Source organism: Penicillium hispanicum (assembly GCF_028827665.1).
Source record: "Penicillium hispanicum strain IBT 35686 chromosome Unknown utg000006l_segment0_segment0, whole genome shotgun sequence".
NCBI lineage: Eukaryota > Fungi > Ascomycota > Eurotiomycetes > Eurotiales > Aspergillaceae > Penicillium > Penicillium hispanicum.
In genome coordinates, this window is record NW_026623198.1 from 2,358,960 (window position 1) to 2,378,126 (window position 19,167).

The 19,167-nt window shown below is 51.3% G+C and overlaps 9 protein-coding genes across 9 annotated transcripts; 5 read left to right on the top strand and 4 right to left on the bottom strand.

Annotated features, from left to right (window-relative positions):
• Window positions 1-67: 67 nt before the first annotated feature.
• On the bottom strand, window positions 68-3,013 carry niaD (nitrate reductase NiaD; the record flags this gene model as incomplete). Its single annotated transcript, XM_056946388.1, has 7 exons — window positions 68-957; window positions 1,021-1,644; window positions 1,701-1,924; window positions 1,977-2,212; window positions 2,277-2,535; window positions 2,596-2,695; window positions 2,755-3,013. 7 exons carry the CDS (start codon window positions 3,011-3,013, stop codon window positions 68-70), a joined length of 2,592 nt encoding a protein of 863 aa, XP_056798387.1.
• Window positions 3,014-3,602: 589 nt separating this feature from the next.
• Window positions 3,603-7,295, top strand: niiA (nitrite reductase niiA; the record flags this gene model as incomplete). The annotated part of the gene is made up of 8 exons (XM_056946389.1): window positions 3,603-3,730; window positions 3,784-4,531; window positions 4,587-4,669; window positions 4,725-5,249; window positions 5,304-5,506; window positions 5,561-6,033; window positions 6,084-6,241; window positions 6,296-7,295. 8 exons carry the CDS (start codon window positions 3,603-3,605, stop codon window positions 7,293-7,295), a joined length of 3,318 nt encoding a protein of 1,105 aa, XP_056798388.1.
• Window positions 7,296-8,614: 1,319 nt separating this feature from the next.
• Window positions 8,615-10,387, top strand: N7459_007222 (MFS transporter; the record flags this gene model as incomplete). The annotated part of the gene is made up of 5 exons (XM_056946390.1): window positions 8,615-8,788; window positions 8,856-8,935; window positions 8,988-9,263; window positions 9,317-10,146; window positions 10,203-10,387. 5 exons carry the CDS (start codon window positions 8,615-8,617, stop codon window positions 10,385-10,387), a joined length of 1,545 nt encoding a protein of 514 aa, XP_056798389.1.
• A 321-nt stretch (window positions 10,388-10,708) lies between these two features.
• Window positions 10,709-11,198, top strand: N7459_007223 (L-rhamnose mutarotase; the record flags this gene model as incomplete). Its single annotated transcript, XM_056946391.1, has 3 exons — window positions 10,709-10,838; window positions 10,916-11,052; window positions 11,115-11,198. 3 exons carry the CDS (start codon window positions 10,709-10,711, stop codon window positions 11,196-11,198), a joined length of 351 nt encoding a protein of 116 aa, XP_056798390.1.
• Window positions 11,199-11,279: 81 nt separating this feature from the next.
• N7459_007224 (phosphoglycerate mutase) lies at window positions 11,280-12,244 on the bottom strand (the record flags this gene model as incomplete). The annotated part of the gene is made up of 2 exons (XM_056946392.1): window positions 11,280-12,120; window positions 12,189-12,244. 2 exons carry the CDS (start codon window positions 12,242-12,244, stop codon window positions 11,280-11,282), a joined length of 897 nt encoding a protein of 298 aa, XP_056798391.1.
• Window positions 12,245-12,774: 530 nt separating this feature from the next.
• On the bottom strand, window positions 12,775-13,931 carry N7459_007225 (60S ribosomal protein uL18; the record flags this gene model as incomplete). The annotated part of the gene is made up of 3 exons (XM_056946393.1): window positions 13,894-13,931; window positions 13,701-13,738; window positions 12,775-13,636 (listed from the first exon to the last, which is right to left on the bottom strand). The coding sequence occupies exons 1-3, from the start codon at window positions 13,894-13,896 to the stop codon at window positions 12,775-12,777; spliced, it is 903 nt and encodes a 300-aa protein (XP_056798392.1). The 5' UTR covers window positions 13,897-13,931.
• Window positions 13,932-14,206: 275 nt separating this feature from the next.
• N7459_007226 (HAD family hydrolase) lies at window positions 14,207-15,051 on the bottom strand (the record flags this gene model as incomplete). Its single annotated transcript, XM_056946394.1, has 2 exons — window positions 14,207-14,938; window positions 14,998-15,051. 2 exons carry the CDS (start codon window positions 15,049-15,051, stop codon window positions 14,207-14,209), a joined length of 786 nt encoding a protein of 261 aa, XP_056798393.1.
• A 420-nt stretch (window positions 15,052-15,471) lies between these two features.
• On the top strand, window positions 15,472-16,391 carry N7459_007227 (kinetochore subunit FTA4 family protein; the record flags this gene model as incomplete). Its single annotated transcript, XM_056946395.1, has 3 exons — window positions 15,472-15,604; window positions 15,715-15,883; window positions 16,079-16,391. 3 exons carry the CDS (start codon window positions 15,472-15,474, stop codon window positions 16,389-16,391), a joined length of 615 nt encoding a protein of 204 aa, XP_056798394.1.
• Window positions 16,392-16,850: 459 nt separating this feature from the next.
• On the top strand, window positions 16,851-18,219 carry N7459_007228 (uncharacterized protein; the record flags this gene model as incomplete). The annotated part of the gene is made up of 3 exons (XM_056946396.1): window positions 16,851-17,585; window positions 17,645-17,705; window positions 17,765-18,219. 3 exons carry the CDS (start codon window positions 16,851-16,853, stop codon window positions 18,217-18,219), a joined length of 1,251 nt encoding a protein of 416 aa, XP_056798395.1.
• Window positions 18,220-19,167: the final 948 nt, after the last annotated feature.

A 19,167-nucleotide genomic window follows, 5' to 3' on the forward strand; every position in this document is an offset into this window, starting at 1 on the left:
TTATGGCTGTACATAGAAACCAAAACCCCTCAGCTGCAGAAGAGCTCAACCAAAAACAACTCTGACGCTAGAAGAAATGGAGGTCTGACTCCGCCCAACCTTGAGCGACGAGGAGCTTGCGAGCGGATTTCTCCAGGGCCTCTGGCCCACAGAGGAGGACCATGCTGTCACTTTCTGGTGCAGCATATTCCTTTAGCAGCTCCTCGGAGATCCGTCCCCGTCGGCCTTCCCACTTTTCTGACCCTTTGGTAAGCGTATGAATGACAGTGCATTTCTGACTATCCGATGCCACGTAGGCATCGAGCTCAGCTCGGCAAAGAATATCTTCCTCCAATCTATTCCCATCAAGCACAACACACGTTGTGGGGTCCTGTGAGTCTTGCATGATGGCACGCAAGACCTGGAAGATAGGCGTAATACCAGTTCCTCCACAGATCATTTTGAAGGAGCGGAGTTTTCGTTCTTTTCCGCTTATGAGGACTCTTCCATTCCCGAGGTATTCGAATCGACCTGTAGGGCCCTTGCAATCAATCTCAGCACCCAAGGAGAGCTTATCAAGAGCCATGGTCATCTTTCCTCCGGGAACGGTATCTGTCGGGAAGTAGATCTTCACCAACAACTCCATTCTCCCTTCCACAACTGTGTCCGAGATTGGAGTGTAGGACCGGATAATTGCTTCATTAGTAGTTGGATCAGGGACCTTGATCATGAGATGCTGGCCTATTGGCAGGCCTAGGCGTTGCTTCTCGTGTTCCAGGTCGAAGATGAATATCCGTGTATCCCACGACACATTCTTTATCTCAATGAGCTTAAGTTTTGACCAGGCTCGAGACTGCAAAAATACAGGGCGTGGCTCATTTGAGGTTGCAGTGGAGTTGTTTTTCAGTGCGTCAAGAGATGCCTTGTCCAATGTACCGACGTGATAATCGGGCATCATATGCTTTGCTGTTTCGCTATCTGTGGCTTCAGTCAGTAAACAACAATCTGAGATCTGAAGAGCATATTCCTCGATGCACTCACGAATGGCGAGGAAATCCTCGGAGACATCTAATCCAGCGGAGGCTGTGATACTGATTGCGCCGCCGGGATGGCCCTCAAGGAATGCAGTGCCGTCATATACCTCTCCATTCACCACAAACCATGGCTTCTCGCAACTGCTATTTTCCTTCAATTCCTTCAGGTCGATCTGCCGATTCAGACCCTCTTTCTTCATGTTGATTTCTTTCACTGGCTCCGGCTCCACGGGATCTTCGCCTTCAATCCTCTCACCCCAATTGCCGTTAGTCAGGTCGCCTCCAGCTTTCTTCACCCTCTCCATCCACCCACCCGCCTTAGTAGGATGTGTGGGGTGTTCGAACTTGAGGCTGTTGCCTTCTTTTGTGATTGCCACGCGGAACCAAGGATTGTTCATCATACCGAGGACAGACCAGTACATGTCGCGTGGCTGGGCAGTCAATGCATCATCCATAGCCCGAACAAGAAGCCCATCACTGCTCTCCAGATCGGCAATGGGGATGTTGAGAGACCAGAAAGACCAGCAGAAGCATGTTTCTCGCTTCCACATTTCAACCCTGCCACCAAATAAGTCATCCTCGAACTCTCGATATTTATCTTCCGCGTATTCTATGTCAGCAAGACGCCATGCTATGAGAAAAATGTTAGCCATGTTGGATAGTCCATCGGTCCGTTGGGGTTGATACATTTGCCTTTGTCTAAGGATATCTCGACCCTAGTAATCCGTCGACCACCCCCGGCGTATGCATACCCCTTCGCATTGTATGTCGGACCCGACGTGGCCAGGTCTACCTCTTCCTCGTGCTGTGGATATACAGCCACGGAGTTGACGTTGAGATCGTAGATGGCATATCGCTCGTCATGCCACCATTTACGGTCTTGGGCTGACATTTCTGGGGAAACCATAGTACTAGAAATATGAGAGAATGTCGTATACAAGGGAATTGCAAAGGGGTACTCACGGCAATACCCGGTTGTCGTTGATGTGATACCAATTATCACTCGGCGTGTCGGTCAATATCAACTTCGTGAGCCATTTGACACTACGTCCTCCAATCTGTCCTGGCACGACTGCTCGGAGAGGCCGCCCGTGATCTGGTCGCAGAGGCTCGCCGTTCATCTTGTAGGCGAGCATGATTCCTTTATTGGGGTCCATAGCCCAGTTCAACTTAACCGATGTGCCATAAAATCCGTTTGGCTATGATCCTCGGTTAGTTTCGTCAAACAATGCTAATAACGACTTGGCAACAGATAAAACTCACCAGTTTATCAGCCCCTTCCATGCAGACATATTTAGCTTTGCGGAGGGGCTTTGCACTTCGCAGAATATCACCCATCATAGGCCCCGTAAATAAGGCAGTCGAGAGTCCAGCCGGTCCCCATGAAAATCCCTTTGATTTTCTCACGGTATTCTGCTCCTTCCGTCGATTTCCGGCGCAGACTAGGGTGATAGGGGCAGTGATCTGGTCATAATTCGAGAGAATGTCTCGAAAGGTCAGAACTATCGGCTTTTCAACTAGCCTGGGCTATGATCAGCTTCGTTTCCCAAATGCTTTGCCTTGATGCGGTACAAATACGAACCCTTCGATGCTCAGCTCCCACGTCGGGATATCTTCGTCCCGGACTTGAGGCACCGGGCCATGGTTTCGGACATAGAAGAGTTCGGGGGAAGTCAGGAAGCCTGGAGGACGGGTTAATCCAGTGCTTTTTCTCTCTCCCAGACAGGAAGAATGTGTATACCTTCTTTATATAACGCGGTGAGGGGTGGCTCGACATTGAAGGGATGCACACCCGTCAGACGAATGAGCCGTGGGTCGCGAGGTACATGACTATCCGGCGTGCCCTGGTCAATTTCTAAAATGTCGGTCGGATTGATCGAAGGTGGTGGTAACGGGAAATCCGGTTCTTCTGGTGTAGGCAGATCGTGAAATTTGACGAGCGGTGTTTTGGCAAATAACTTGTCTGCGTCGATAACTGTGGTCTGTGTGATGCTCGCCATGGCGTTCTTTTGTGCGAGGCTAGTGTTCACGATGATTTTTTTCGTCTCTCTTCCAAATTTGCATATATAATGGATTCTTTGAGACGGAGCGCATTCAGGATCCTGGAAACGAGAAACTAAGACAGTGGCAGCTGCGTCGCCGTTGGAATCAACAATCGTGTCGGAAGTATAGATCGGGACTCGCGCGTTGAGCGCAGGCCCGCGTTTACATCACGGCTGTCAGCTCTGCCGCAATCCCCGGCATCTCCGCGGGCCCGACAGGGCTTGAATGTATGAATGCTGGTGTTAGTCATGCCAGACCCCGAGATTCGAATGATCGCCGTGAGTAATGCGTGGTAGTCGAGTCCCTTATCTTGAGGTCGAAATAGCGGCCAATCACAGCGCACTTGTTGTGTGGCGTTGACAATCTCCGCGGAAGCCAAAGCGTCCTTATCGTGGACACCCTGCTACTTCCGGGGACATCAGTGCATACTTGGCTGTGTCACTGTCTGCAGACCCTGACGATCGTCTGTCTGTTTAAAAGTGTAACCATGGCCGTAATTCGTAGGGAATCGTGTCCGCTTTCCACATTTCGACGCCTCATCCCATCATGCCGGTGTTGGATGGGCTTCGACATGGCGAGCCGGTCGACGGCAGCGCCAGTTTCCATGATGCAGACAAAACAAAGCGACAGAAGATTGTTGTCGTCGGATTGGGCATGGTGGCCATATCTTTCATGTAGGAACTGTGCCAGCCCATAGACTCGAGGCGGAACACTGAAAAATAAACAGCGAGAAGATCATCAAGCAGGATACCGAGCGACGATTCGACATCGTTGTGATTGGCGAGGAAGCACACGTTGCATACAATCGTGTGGGGTTGTCATCGTTCTTCGAGCATCGCAAGATCGAGGATCTGTATCTCAACCCGAAGGAATGGGTGAGTATATCCGGTCTCCCATACACCAGTATCAGCATGATCCTAAATGTGGCTGGCCAGTACGAATCATTCAAGGAGCGGGCGTTTGACCATCACCTCAACACCAAAGTCACCGAGATCAACCCAAACAACAAGACCGTCCAAACTTCGATGGGCGATACGATCGCGTACGACATTCTCGTGCTCGCGACAGGCTCCGATGCTGTTCTCCCCACGCGCACCCCGGGACACGATGCGAAAGGCATCTTTGTCTACCGCACCATCTCCGACCTTGAGCGTCTCATTGACTTTGCATCCCAACACAAAGGCGAAACAGCGGTGACGGTCGGTGGTGGCCTATTAGGACTGGAAGCTGCCAAGGCCATGACTGACCTGGAGGACTTCGGGCAAGTCACATTGATCGATCGCAATAAGTGGGTGTTGGCGCGACAACTGGATGGAGATGCAGGAAGTTTGGTTACGCGGAAGATCCGAGAGTTGGGACTGGACGTGCTGCACCAGAAGCGGGTTGCCGCTGTCAACACCGACTCGCAGAACAACGTGACGGGAATTACCTTCGAGGACGGCGAGCAGCTTGACTGCTGCTGCATTTGCTTTGCGGTATTTTCTTTCTTCCCCGCTGATGACCGAGCAGGCTGCTGACTGTCATGAATAGATCGGCGTGAAGCCGAGAGATGAACTGGGTCATTCCGCGGGCATCCAGTCTGCCGAAAGAGGAGGATTCGTGATTGACGAGAGGTCAGTATTAGGCATTCTTAGAAACTGAATGAGCTTGTGAACCTGACTTTGGTAGCCTCCAAACCTCAGTTCCAGATATCTACGCCGTGGGAGAATGCGCCAGCTGGGAGAACCAGACGTTCGGCATCATCGCTCCTGGGATTGAGATGGCCGATGTCCTAGCCTATAACCTCACTAACCCTAGCAAGGAGCCCAAGAGCTTCACACGGCCAGATCTCAGCACGAAATTGAAGCTCCTCGGTGTCGATGTTGCCTCTTTTGGAGACTTCTTCGCCGACAGAGATGGGCCGAAGTTCCTGCCAGGCCGCCGACCTTCTATCCCCGGCTCAGTTACAGAGGTGCAACGCGAGAAGGAGCCCCCAGTTAAAGCTCTGACATACAAAGACCCATTCGGCGGTGTGTACAAGAAGTACTTGTTCACAATGGATGGCAAGTACCTACTCGGTGGTATGATGATCGGTGATACAAAGGACTATCTCAAATTGAACCAAATGGTCAAGACCCAGAAAGAGTTGGAGGTTCCTCCGAGTCAATTTATTCTGGGGGCGCAAAAGGACGGCGAGGAGAATGCAGATGATCTGTAAGTGCGCCGTCGGTAGAATTTCCTGGTCCAACTTCTGACTCGTTTCTATAGAGATGACAGCACCCAAATTTGCTCCTGTCACAACGTGACCAAAGGCGACGTGGTTGACAATGTCAAGAACGGCACTTGCAAAACGATCGGCGAGGTCAAGTCCTGTACAAAGGCCGGGACTGGTTGTGGTGGCTGCATGCCTCTAGTGCAATCGATTTTCAACAAGACAATGTTGGAGATGGGACAGGAGGTGTCAAACAACTGTAAGGATTTTCCTACATCGAGAGTCTCGGTCCTTATGTCACTAACTTCCAAAGTGTGTCCGCATATCCCATACTCGCGAGCAGATCTTTACAACATTGTTGCGGTCAAGCAGCTGAAGACGTTCGTTGAAGTAATGCAAGCGGCAGGGAAAAATCCCAACTCTCTTGGCTGCGAGCTCTGCAAGCCAGCGATTGCATCAATACTGTCTAGTTTGTTTAACCCCCATATCATGGACAAGGGATACAACGACCTTCAAGACACGAATGATAAATTCCTTGCGAACATCCAAAGAAACGGAACATTCTCTGTGGTCCCTCGGGTACCTGGTGGAGAAATAACGGCGGACAAGCTCATTGCTATTGGTTCCGTGGCAAAAAAATATGGTCTTTACTGCAAGATCACCGGTGCTCAAAGAATCGATATGTTCGGCGCAAAAAAGCAAGACCTCTTGAACATCTGGACTGAACTTGTCGATGCCGGAATGGAGAGCGGTCATGCTTATGCCAAAGCGCTCCGTGCAATCAAGGTATGTTTGAGAACCCTCATTTTTGTGGACTGTGTTCTGATGCCTTACAGAGCTGTGTCGGCACTACATGGTGTCGGTTTGGCATTGGCGATAGTGTTGGAATGGCAATTCGGCTGGAGGAACGGTACAAGAGTATCCGAGCGCCACATAAATTTAAGGCAGCGGTCTCTGGCTGTGTTCGAGAGTGTGCCGAAGCGCAGAACAAGGAGTTCGTCAACCACTTTCTATAAGACTCGAAAGTTGCAAGCTAACGTTTCTGCAGCTTTGGTCTTATTGCCACCGAGAAAGGCTTCAACATCTTTGTTGGCGGCAACGGTGGTGCAAATCCCCGTCACTCCGAGCTGCTTATCAAGGATGTGCCTCCAGAGATGGTAATGCCCATCATCGACCGATATCTCATATTCTATATTCGCACTGCAGACAAGCTCCAACGAACAGCCCGATGGATTGAGAACTTGCCAGGTGGGATCAGCTACCTGAGAGAGGTCATCATCGACGACAAGCTGGGGATATGTGCGGACATGGAAAAGCAGATGGAGAAATTGGTTGGCAGTTACTTCTGCGAGTGGACTGAGACCGTCAGAGATCCTAAGCGGCGCAAGACCTTCCAGCAGTTTGCCAACACAGACGAGACTGTTGAGACGGTGGAAGTAATTCAAGAGCGTTCGCAACAGCGACCTACGTACTGGGCCAAAGATTCTGCTTTGGAAGATTTCAAGGGCCATCAGTGGTCCACTCTGTCATGGCAGCCTATCGTCCGGGCCGATCATTTCTCGGATGAACCTCCACAAGTCTCATCTGCTAATGTCAAGCGCGGTGACACTCAACTCGCCGTTTTCAAGATCAAGGGCAAATTCTACGCAACGCAGCAAATGTGTCCCCATAAGCGAGCATTCGTTTTGTCTGACGGTCTGATCGGCGACGACGATGCAGGTAAATACTGGGTTTCTTGCCCCTACCACAAGCGCAACTTTGAACTCAACGGTGAACAAGCGGGGCGGTGCTCTAATGATGAGAGTATGAACATCGCTACTTTCCCGGTGGAAGAGAGGGATGATGGTTGGATCTATCTGAAGTTGCCGCCAATTGAGGAACTCGATGCGATTTTGGGGACTGAGAAATGGAAGGTTCGAAAGGGGGAAGCCTCAGACCCATTCCACAAAGTGGATAAACGATACAAGGGGATGAAGGGGAAGAAAGTGGCTGACGGAGATGCTCCAGCGCGAGCACCGATTCAACCAGCCAATGGAATTGACTGGTAATCTCTCTATGGATGCTGGTGCATAGTCTACTAGATGCTTGTGGACTGGAGTTCAGGAAAGCGGATTTTGAATGCAATTTACAATTTTTATCTCGAAGTTTGCCTTTCCAGATTGCGTCTCGGTGACGCCGTGTGTCCGTTTCTATGATTATTACTACCCGATATGAACGGAAACTCTTGTCCAACCCAGTAAAAGCGCGAGCCAAGGACAATAATATTTCATAGTATTGGAGCCTACTGTTCTTTGCATGTATCTAGTCTAGACTCACTCTGATCAAGCATACAACATGGTTAATTTCTATAGTCTGAGGGGGGGGCGTACCAACAGCTTCCACGGCTGGCAAACCAGGATGACTGGGAAAAGGCCGAACGAATTAAGGAATTCGTCAACTGTAGAGTTATCGCATAAGCTGTTTCCCATGTACCAAGAACACAACTTCATGGCTAGGTAGGTGGAGTATGCTTCATCCGCATTGGGTTGGGATAGGGCAAAGCTTGGAAAGGAACGGACGTTAAGTCAAGGTTTGATCTTCAGGACCTTAGCCCGTCGAATTTTCGGCATCGCGATTCTGTTTAAACTATTTCCGCGGAGCTCAGATCGACCCGATCGACCCGATCATGTCACCGACTTGCATCTCCGGCTATCTTCGTGGCTAGTCACCATCCAATAAGAGACGGCACGTTTATCAGTGGCTGCTGGAAGCGTGGGTCCCCAAACCCAGGGGCAGACACCATCCCCAGACATTGTCCCGGCTCTTCTGCATGGCAAACCCGCGGAGTTGCACAGTTCCGGCCTTATCATTCGTCCTGATGCCCAGAGAACGCTATACGGGTCGTTTTCATAGGTTATTGCGGTTCGTCTCTTATCGCTACCGCCATTCAAGACCCTGTCGCGCTGAAGCCTAACCCCGTGTAGCCAAGAATTGACGGGGAAAGGATACGGTCGAATCAGCGTGTATAGATAGATCCAGTTTGTGCTTTTTCCTTTTTTGCTAAGCCACGTCCCAGTTAACTCCGTGGAATTTCACTGACCTGACACCCGATAGCTGTGATTGTGGCTCTGTGTGTCATAAGGGAACACACCTGAAACTCAGTGCATGACGATATTCGACACTGTTGATATCTAACTATTTAGATGTTCATGTCTATCCTTTTCACTTCCTAGGGAACCACTCAGTCCAATCTTTTCCAGAGCCAGCCCCGAAAGTCCCGAACTTATTCTTAAACCGCATATATTATTCATTTGGAATCGACCCAGGCGTGTTTGTAGCCGTCGAGATTTGGCATCAGACCATAACTTCACGCCATCTTAGCGCATAAATGGCGGCCGGATTTCTCAGACTTCTCTTTGCATCTCCGGAGATCAATCCCGGTAATCGCAAAGCCAAGTCCATCCCTGTTTTGAACCCCTTTGATCAATATGGACGAGTATTCTTCTTCTCATGGTTGGGCTTCATGGTTGCATTCCTCTCATGGTATGCATTTCCACCGTTGGTGAGTCAATCTCCTCAGTGTTTAGTTCCAATAATGGTGCAGTGACTGAGTATCATCTCCTTTCTAGTTGACTGTCACCATTAAAAAAGACCTACATATGACTCAAGACGAGGTCTCCAACTCAAACATTGTTGCCCTTCTAGCAACGTAAGAGATCTCAAGTGAATCTTGTGGAATAGCGACTCTAACGAAATATCAGATTACTTGTTCGGTTGGTTGCCGGTCCGCTGTGTGATCGTTTTGGGCCACGCTTGGTCTTTGTGGGACTTCTACTCAGTGGAGCCATTCCGACTGCCATGGCCGGCCTCGTCACAAACCCGAACGGTCTGATTGCCTTGCGATTCTTCGTGGGCATCTTGGGGGGCACTTTCGTTCCTTGTCAAGTCTGGTGCACTGGATTCTTTGACAAGAAAATCGTTGGCACGGCCAACTCCCTAGCCGGAGGCTGGGGCAATTCCGGCGGAGGCATAACTTAGTATGTGGCATTTGACATATCTTCTCATCGAGACTTGCTAACGTCATTTCCAGCTTTGTTATGCCTGCGATATTTGACTCTCTCGTCTCTGCACAAGGCCTCACCCCCCACAAGGCCTGGCGCGTTGCCTATATTGTCCCATTCATTATAATCACCGCCATTGCACTAGGAATGCTATTTCTGTGCGAGGACACGCCGACTGGCAAATGGTCGGAACGACATCTTTGGGCCGAAGGGAATACCTCTAGCGAATCACCCTCAGACGGGAACATTGTCGACGTCAACTCCGGTAGAACCTCGAAGGTGCCATCGAGCCCCCCCTCCATCTACAACAATGCGAGTGTTGATGTGGAAAAGAAGGGTACTCAATCTCCCCAGGTATTTGACAAGGACGCATCTGCGATGGGCCAGATAGGCGTCTACAAACAAGAGACAGTGATCGCTCCGACCCGCAAGGAAGCCCTAAGCGTTGCTTTCAGCCTGTCTTCGATGGCTGTAGCAATTCCATACGCTTGCTCATTTGGGTCAGAACTAGCCATCAACTCTTTTCTTGGGACCTACTATGCCGAAAATTTCCCCTCCATGAGCCAGACCAAGACTGGTCAATGGGCTGCCATGTTTGGCCTGTTGAATGTGGTCTTCCGCCCCGCAGGTGGTTTCATCGCAGATGTACTCTATCGCTTCACGGATAATGTCTGGTCGAAGAAGCTCTTGATGTCCTTTTTGGGTCTTGTCATGGGTGCCTTCCTGTTGGCGATTGGATTGTCTAACCCGACATCTGAAGCTACCATGTTTGGTCTAATGGCAGGACTTGCATTCTTCCTGGAAGCAGCCAATGGTGCGAATTTTGCCGTCGTTCCTCATGTGCATCCCTATGCCAATGGTAAGCCGTACCTGTTGTCTAGAACTGCTCGGTCAACGCTAACATACATTATGTAGGTATTGTGTCCGGTCTCGTGGGCGGATTCGGCAACCTGGGAGGAATTATCTTTGCTATCATTTTCCGATACAATGGCTCCCAATACGGGCGGTCGTTGTGGATTATAGGTGTCATTTCTATGGCGGCGAATTTGGCCGTCAGTTGGATTCAGCCCGTACCAAAACACCCGGTGATCCGATCCTGAAGAGATATCTAAGCAATGCTCCGATTCAATATAAACACTCTTTTTGTCTAGCCGTCCCTTTATATTATGATGTCGCCAGTTTCCTTGCATAAATAACATTCTGTCTGATGCGGATTTCAACTCTCGCATGCCGAGAGCACGGGCTTCGGGTTAGCATACCCCGAGAGCGGGCTAACACTGCGGCGAGATCCGCAAGGCAAATAACCAGGCTTGTTGGATCTCGTGCGTGATGCTCTTAGAGATCTTTCATTCTTTCCTTTTCCAAAACCATTGTCTCGCGCAATTACCTTGGATCTGCCCTCACGTCACTCTCCACTGGAAATGTCTCCGGCCCGCCGCATCGCCCAGATCGTTCATCTGAAGCCTGCCGCCGTGGCTGCGTACAAAGAATGCCATGCCAATGTCTGGTCAGAAGTTTTGCAACAGATCAAGGACTGCAATATCAAGGACTGTGGGAATCGAGCCTCTTTATTTGCTCTGGCCTATTACGCTCCATTAGCTGACCACGCGACGATGGCATACTTTTAGATTCCATCTTCTTCGATAACGACCGTACTCTATTTGCGACTTTCAAGTACGTCGGTACAGACTTCGAGAGTGATATGGAGCGCATGCGAGCGAATCCCAAGGTGCGGGAGTGGTGGGCTATGACTGATGGGATGCAGGTATTATCGTTAACCCTCGGTTCATTCCGATTCACCTGACCAACACCCTGATTTTATGATAGGAGAGCCCTATCCCGCGCGCAGTGAGCAGTGCCGACGGTCCTGGTTGGTGGAAAGTATTGGATGAGGTGTTTTACACCGAATGATCGTATTATTTGGAACGAAGTAAAATAGTAAATGGGCGATGCATTCATTGTTTACCACGGCTCTTCTGTTTCTATTCGTACTTATTCGAAGCCTTCCTGTTTGAAAAAATGATCGATCTTCTTCTGCCTTGTGTCGTGTGAAGCACTGCCAATTCCTCCACGTGTCCGATGCAAACCCGCGAGATGCACCTTGTTGTTGATCGACAGGATCTTCATGGACCAGCCATGTAGTAAATAATTGAAAGCGGGGGTATTCTCTGCTGGCGGTTGAGCATCTATGGCTGATCCTGCCGAAGGACTCGGGGCCGAATCTTGAGTAGTCGACAATGCCGGACTTGGTTCAATCAATAACTCCATTACGCCTGTATTTGACCAGCCTGGTGTGATAAAGGCTGCCGGTCCATCATCTATCGAAGAATCGCCGGTCGCCAGAGAGATGCTTATGGGATCGAAGATCTCGACAAGGCAACCCCAAAGGACACGGAGAATGATGCCATGAGCAACAATAGCCACATTGCTTCGCAAATTTGGCCGCTCAAGCATCAAAGGTATGAGATGCTCATTAAGGAACGAATTGGCCCGTCGCTTCATTGAGACTACCGACTCACTCTCGACGTGTGCCGACGAAGATATATTCATTGGTCTGGCAGACCATGTCTCACTATGTCGAGATGAGGCACTAGGAGCATTGAAATGGAGTCCCTCCAGTGAACCAAAATCCTTTTCTCTGAGGTTTGGTGCTATAATGGGGTCAAGAGGAGCTGGTTGCAGGCGGCAAATACCTTCCGCTGTATCGCGAGCTCGCCTCAGATCTGAAGAAAACACATATTCGAAGTAGATAGATTTGGATGCAAAGCCACGGGCCAGATGGTCTATCTGAAGCACACCGTGGTTCGTCAGAGCCGAGTCAGTGGTGCCGGCACTGTTCGCGAGGTCAGTTCAAACAAGCTGGGAACCGGTAATCGGAGTCTCCGGAGTCTGGTTACTCACTATGCCTGAGCTACATTGTGGACTGTCTCCGCATGCCGGATGAGATATATCTTCATGGCTCAGGAACGAATTATCGAAAAGAAATGCGAAGAGTGATGAATGATGATGGGTTTCATTCAGGTGTCAGTCACGTGGCGGGTAGGAGACAGTGTGAGGTTGCCATCATGGTTAGATCGACAGTCCAGGATCAGGACCGCAGACCAAAGAAACCAACGGAGCCATAAGACCTTATGTGGCCAGGAGCCGTACATAGGTTTACCAGATACGAGTGAAAACCTACGATTTCCATTCCAAGAACATCGCAGCGAGGGAAGCACTTGAGGGAACGATGGGATTGCATGACCATTGGAGCAGTTAGAACTGTGGAAAGAAATTGCCTTGGATAAACACCGAACTAATTGCTCCCGAAGAAAAGACCCCTTGAACGTAACAAAAGTGGTATGAGCCATGATCCATCATCTACATCACATCTGAAAAAGAAGAAACGCCGACTGGCAGAGCCAGTTCCCTCATGTTCAATTTGGTTGGAACTTTTTTGAGGCTATGAGACGCACCGAAGAACTCGTCAAGAAAACCGACCACTCGCTTAAGCAGCAAGCTCGCGGATCTTCTCCTGGACACGGGCCTTCTTCTCGGCGCGGGAGAGCTTGTTGACCTTGTACTTCTTGGCCTCGGCCTTCCACTCCTCCTTGGACTTCTTGGGGCCGGCCTCTTCGTCCTTCTTGAAGGGATCCTCGCGGATGGCGCTGTGGGCCTCCTGGTAGAGCTCCTCGAGGTCACCAGCATCGATCTCCTCCTCGAGGTACTTGGCGAACTGGGACTTGAAGCGCTCCTCATCCTCATCGGCGAGGGTCTCCATGTACTCAGAGACGTGTCCACCGAAGATGTAGTTGCGGAGCAGGTCGGCATCGAGCTCCTCGGATTCAATGTCGTATCCGGGGAAACGGCGGTCGGAGTGAGGGATGAAGATACCACCGTCGGAAGCACCCTTCATGGCACCGAATACACGGTGACCGGTAGAGGTACGGACAAGACCGACGTCAAGGAAGGCCTTGAAGGGACGGCGCTCGCCATCCTCGGTCTCGACGGCCTCGACGAGAGAGTGCTCGCCAGTAACCTCCTCGACACCAGGGAACTGCTCAGCGAGGCCGAGTTTGCTCAGGGTGCGGCGGGCCAAGAGCAGACCGGTGGCGTAGGCAGCAGACCAGTTGGTCAGGCCCTGGTTGATACCGTAGCGCTTCAGCTCGTGGGCGTAGGCAGAGCAGAAGACCTTGTCGCCGGAGATCTCAGAGTAGACGATCTGGGTGATGATGTCGCGGTTGGTGAAGCGGACGACCATGCGGTACTTGGGGGCATTGTACTTGTTCTTGGCCTGGGTGATCAAGCGCTTGCGGGCGTAGTAATCGGTCTTACCCTCGCGGCGGCGGCGGTACTTAGTCTGGTAGCGACTGGAAAAAGTCAGCACGAGCCCAATTACCGACCCAGATCCAGAGGGAAGAATATGTCGCTTACCTGAAGTACGCATCGTTCTTGACAAGCTTGGTGAAAGGCTACAAGAGGGAAAATCGCGAGTCAGCAATTTGCGCTTCAGAAAATTTTGTCCGAAGCATCTTGCAAAGACCCGGCTCCGAGCGAGGCCGGAGGGAAGAGAAGAATATTTTCAAGCAGATTGGAATCAACCATCTTCGCTGGCAAACACACTCACCATTTTGACGGTTGTCGGTGCTGAAGCCTAAGGTCGGTTGAGGAGGAAGGAGAAATTTTGCGCGGCGGCCTTGTTCCTTTGTGGGGGATTTCGCTTAGCGGGCGACTTCATCCCGCCAAAAGTGCGGTTGGCGACGAGGCCACGGGAACTCCGTGCGAACTCGGGAATGGCTTAAGCCCCAACTCATCAGCAATTCTCTCGGCTTTGTGCATGCTCCCTTATTTACCATCTTGCTCTTTATTCTGTTCTAGAGTATGTATCTGTCGTGAAGGAACAGAAAAACGAAGCTCCTGTAATATACCCGGTTCTGTCCCTATAGTCGGGCCTTGTCGCTTTCTAACAACTCGAGACCAGTGAGTTGCTCCAGCTCCTTGACTACATCCTCTGTCTTTCCAAGCGTCACTTTGACAGTTCGCATACCTGCTCTCTTCGCGGCTTTACAGTTCTCGCCAATGTCGTCAAAGAAGACAATATCCGCCGGCTGAACCCCCATCAGTCCACGTTTCTTGGCCAGGCTATCCATCTCCTGTAATGCAACCTCGTAGATCTTAGGATCTGGCTTGCGAAGTCCGGTGTGTGCAGACGAGATAAAGAAATCAAATTGCGATTTGACCCCGGTGGAATCGCCGTTATACGGATGCCCCTCCGGAAACTTGGTGGTATTGGACAGAGCACCCATTAGATACTGGCCCGACTCTCGTATCTTCTTCAAGGCTGGAAACATATATGGGTCTGGTGTGCGAGATATTCTCATCATCTCCCAGAAGAGCCACTCGGCATCCACCTCCGGGAGTGGGGGGATGGAGGGCGTGCCGCTCGCACCCTTCCTCTTCTGTAGTTGCTCGTGGAACTGCTTCCATAGGGCAGGATTTCGTAGATCCTGATTGAATCCCGCGAAGAAGTCGGCATCCATGGTGATTTCGCCTCGCTCAAGCTTATGCCAGCTCCCGTTGGGCGACGTCCTCGAGATACTAAAGTTCACCCACCCCGGGGGAACGTTTCGTGATATCTCATAGTCGAGAATCGCTTGAAATGGGGAGAGAACCTGTGGCACTATTAGCGATACCCTCCTCGGCGTTTAATCAGGTGTACATAGATACGTACACACACGCCCCCAATGTCGAAAAGAAGGCCCACGGGCCTCTTGGTCTCCGCCATCTTGATATATCCGTGAGAGAACAAAGGAATCAATCTTCAGGTTCAATGAGTCTAGGTAGAATGGCCTTCTCGCTTTGGTGGGGTAGCTTTATCATCAAGTCCTTGCGGAGAAGTCGGGTTCCATCGAGGCAATGTGGTATTGCCGAGGTACGGGGTGGTTGGAGACCGAGGGACCGTTGTTCGCCATCCAATATTGCAATGCTGAATAAATTGAGGGGGTTGGAGATGTATATGAGAGTACCTCCTCCACCAATTGAAATCAAGCTCCAAAATATGCGTTTTTTAGCAATCGCAACTCTTACCATTCGTGCTGTCGCATCACACGTGATCTTATCGATAAGCGCGAGGACGCGTTTTGGATGGAGGGCACATCACTACGCGGGAACAAACGATGAAGGTTCCTTCTATTTCATCCACGAGATGGATTCGACTCGCACAATATCTGAATTGAAGTCCGCATTTATTCGTGGTCAAGTTCGTATTCTTTCTGAGAACTTCGAGCTACCCGAAGACTGGCGAAATTATGCGGTGGACACCGAGGAGGGCGATCTAAGTGAGAAGGTGATTGAAGATGTACTGCACAAAGGTATCACCCCTTCCCCTTGGATACTGCGTGGCCTCGGTATACGCATCCACATTTAATTAGAACTAAACCGCTACTAGTAAATGCGGCTGCGAAGCAACACAATCGCGTCGTTTACTCCTCGCAAGCGATTCACCATATCGCCCACCAGATTGCTACGCTCTACTGGTCTTCGGTCAATCAGGAGTCGCGGAGTAAAGCTGCTTTCTCATATGGGATAGAGAAAACAGCAGATTTGTCTAGACACATGTAAACCCACCAGATCCTTCGTACGACAAGCCTTGTCCGAGGATATACAAACTAACACGACCCAGGAATATCATCAATCTGCCATTGGATCTACAGTCCCAAGGCACCAATGACGGTGAAAGTGCAAGGTTCGCCTTCGAATACATCTGGATTTTCTCCGATTATAGTTCCATCTGGCTAACCCCTGTGGTACAGATACCAGGAGCTCCGGGAGCGACTCGCCAGTCTAGACCAGCAGCGGCAGCAGCGGCAACGACGCCTTGATCAGCTCCAGCATCTGCAACGCCTCATCGAGCCATTGCAACAGCCTCAACAGAATATTCAACCAAACCTGGTGACTCGAGATGGAGAACTCGTACAGGAGATAGAGAAGATGCGTATGCTCGTTGCGCGTGTCGGAGGAAGGGTTTCTCAACAGAAGAAAAGCGGCCACATCCAACAGGGACAAGAATACTTGCTTCCAGGGTCCGACCGGCGGCTGGAAGCCTTGCTGAACTCGGGGGTATGACTTTGACGAACTAATTTCTGAATAATACTTTGACATGATTCCCCTTCACCTACCCTGATCCCTGCGGGTTGATATGAGGCTAGCACTGCAGATTTAGAATCCTGGCACCTACTGTAACCATGGCCGCGAGCCATTCACGTAGAGTTTTTCTCGTTCCCACACTACCTAGGTAGACTTCCGAGCATGATAAATAGCGCTGGGTCCAGACTAGCGCAAGGGGAAGGCGCACACTTTGCGAATCCACTCACGCTTGCAGAACTTGCAGAACCGACCGGCGGAGTGGTGCAGCAGGTGCGATCAAGGCAATGAGAAAGTTCACCGGTTCCTTGAAATTGCACCCTTCCATCGATCTATTACGCCTACACCCGAGATTCGAACACGTCGGCCTCGCGCCTCGAAAACGAACATGCCAGGATACACCGCCGACTCTCTCGCCTGTATCTCGCCCTGGGAGCATAGATGAGTGCTCTGGACAGGATGAAGCGCCTGGTCGGGTTAAACTCGCGCGTGGGGGCTAACCCGATTGGGCATGGTGTGGGCAGCCACTCCAACCACCATCACAACAGCGCTCCGGCCTCCACGACCGCCGAGCTCGAGTACTGGAACGACACCGCGATTGATCCTGCCCCTGCTCATCCAGTTGACCCTTGCGCCGCCATCATCGAGGGCGCCACTCCTCCCTCCTCTTCCAAGGCACCTTTCACGCGTGGGCACCGCCGTCGTTCCACCCACGTTACTCGCCGTGACCTTGAGAAGTTTCAAAAGGAGGTCTTGGGCGTTGAACACCACGCCTCCTGGTTCGACGAAGATAACGGCACCTCGCGCTCTTTCAATCCTTACGACCCCCAACTTGACGAGCTCAACCGTGCCTTTGCGGCCGCCGACATCTCTATGAACAGTAGTGCGGGAATGTCCGGCAACAGCCCGGGCCCGGGCATGTTCTCGGGCTACGCAGAAAATTCCCCTGGCGCCCCCAACATGAACATCCCGCGCCAGTCCATGTCTCCCGCAGTTTCTCACTCCTCCCAGATCAACGGAGGTGGTATGGCGGCCATGAACGGCGGCATGTCCATGAACGCAGGCCATCAGATGGATCTTCACCACCTCTACGAGATGGTGCTGGAGCTGAGCGATGTGTTGAAGAATAATCGGGAAGTGACAAAGAATATCGTATCGAGTGCAGAAGAGATTATGGTATGATCGGATCAAAACCTCGAATGGGAGGCAGAGTCTAAGCTGATGTGGGTTCACAGAAACATGGGTCCTCCGACAATGCTAGCTCAGCGATGCAGCAGATCAACGGCGAAATCTCTGGTGTGTTGATGACATCGTCCTCTGCAGGCCCGCTATGATTACTGACGTATTTCTCACAGCCGCCCGGATTTCTGAGCTGGAACGTGCCCTCGCCAAGGAAAAGCGACTGGTCGAAGAACTCAAGCATGAACAATTGGAGAACACCAAATTGATCGGCGACTACGAGGCCGGCATGGGCACAATGGTGGAGCAGATCCGCAACTACTGCCAGAACAACAACATGCATTACCTTTACCAAAAGAGCCACTACAACAATCTCCTCCAGGCCGAACGGGACGCCCACCTGGAAAGCCGGCTGGACCGCGATTACTGGCATGCACAAACCATGAAGTGCGCTGAGATGATCCGGACCGCTCATCGACTCCGCTCAGAGGAAGAGGAGCTGCCCCTCCGGGTCATCGCCGGTCTGCAGAACGAGGTTCGCGCATACCGCAATGCGCTTGGAATGGAGCCCGAGAACCCCGAGGAGGAATATGGGTGGGAGATCCTCAAGGACGTGCCTAGCGCGGAATAGTGGGGAGACTGCAGGCGGAATTGGACTGCGGGATTCACGCGGTGACGACATTTGCTCATTATTAGTATCGATTTTCCTTTTGACTTCCTTTTTGTGTTGCATAGTGTGCGGCGGAGTTTTCTTGCTTGTTCCCGAGGTTTGATTGGGCCCTCGATTTTCTTGGGCTGGAAGGCGTTTTTTTTAGGGTGGGGGGATCTTCCTCATTGTGTGTCTTTTTCCTCTATACTCCCTTCTCCTGCAGATACCCGCTCTCTGTGTTACAAGGTCTCGGCCGGCGTCCCAGAAATGGATCTACCGGGCGTTCAGGGGCCCCGGAATGGACCAGCAGTTACGAGCCCGCACAAGGCTCACCCAGTCCATCATATTCCTCCACTTGGTCCATACTCTACTAGCTGTGCCTGTAGCTTTTGGCACTTACTCGTGCTAGTCCCGTACTATCGACGGAGTCCGGAGTCAAGGACTCCGGACTCAACCTTGCGCTGGACCACTCAGAGAATGCGTATGTGACCTCACGTGCCTCTCCCTCTCCATTTACCTTTGCGTTCGGGGGCGATTATGTCACCTGGCGATGCTTAATCTTCCCCGTCCGGTCGCTTCCAGTGCCTCCATTTCTCCTGGTTCTCCTTGGCTTGGCCTCTCAGACTTTTCCACTGCCGATTTCGCCCTCTCCTCATATCATGCCGTCCTTCAGTCGTACCTTGATGGCGAGATCCGTGCACCGTCACCTATAGCGTGCCTCAACCTCAACTTCGACCATCGGGAACATTACTCGGTCGCATACCGGAATTTCAGCTCGTCGCATCCACTCCCTGCGAGTGCCGAGGACCTGAAATTGGACTGGGATCATTGCTGGCCTATAATAAACCGTACAAAGTGGGGGATCAGCCAACTATGCATCATCCGATCTAGGCTTACCCCGTCATTCGATCTACTGAGATTCCGCGCCAC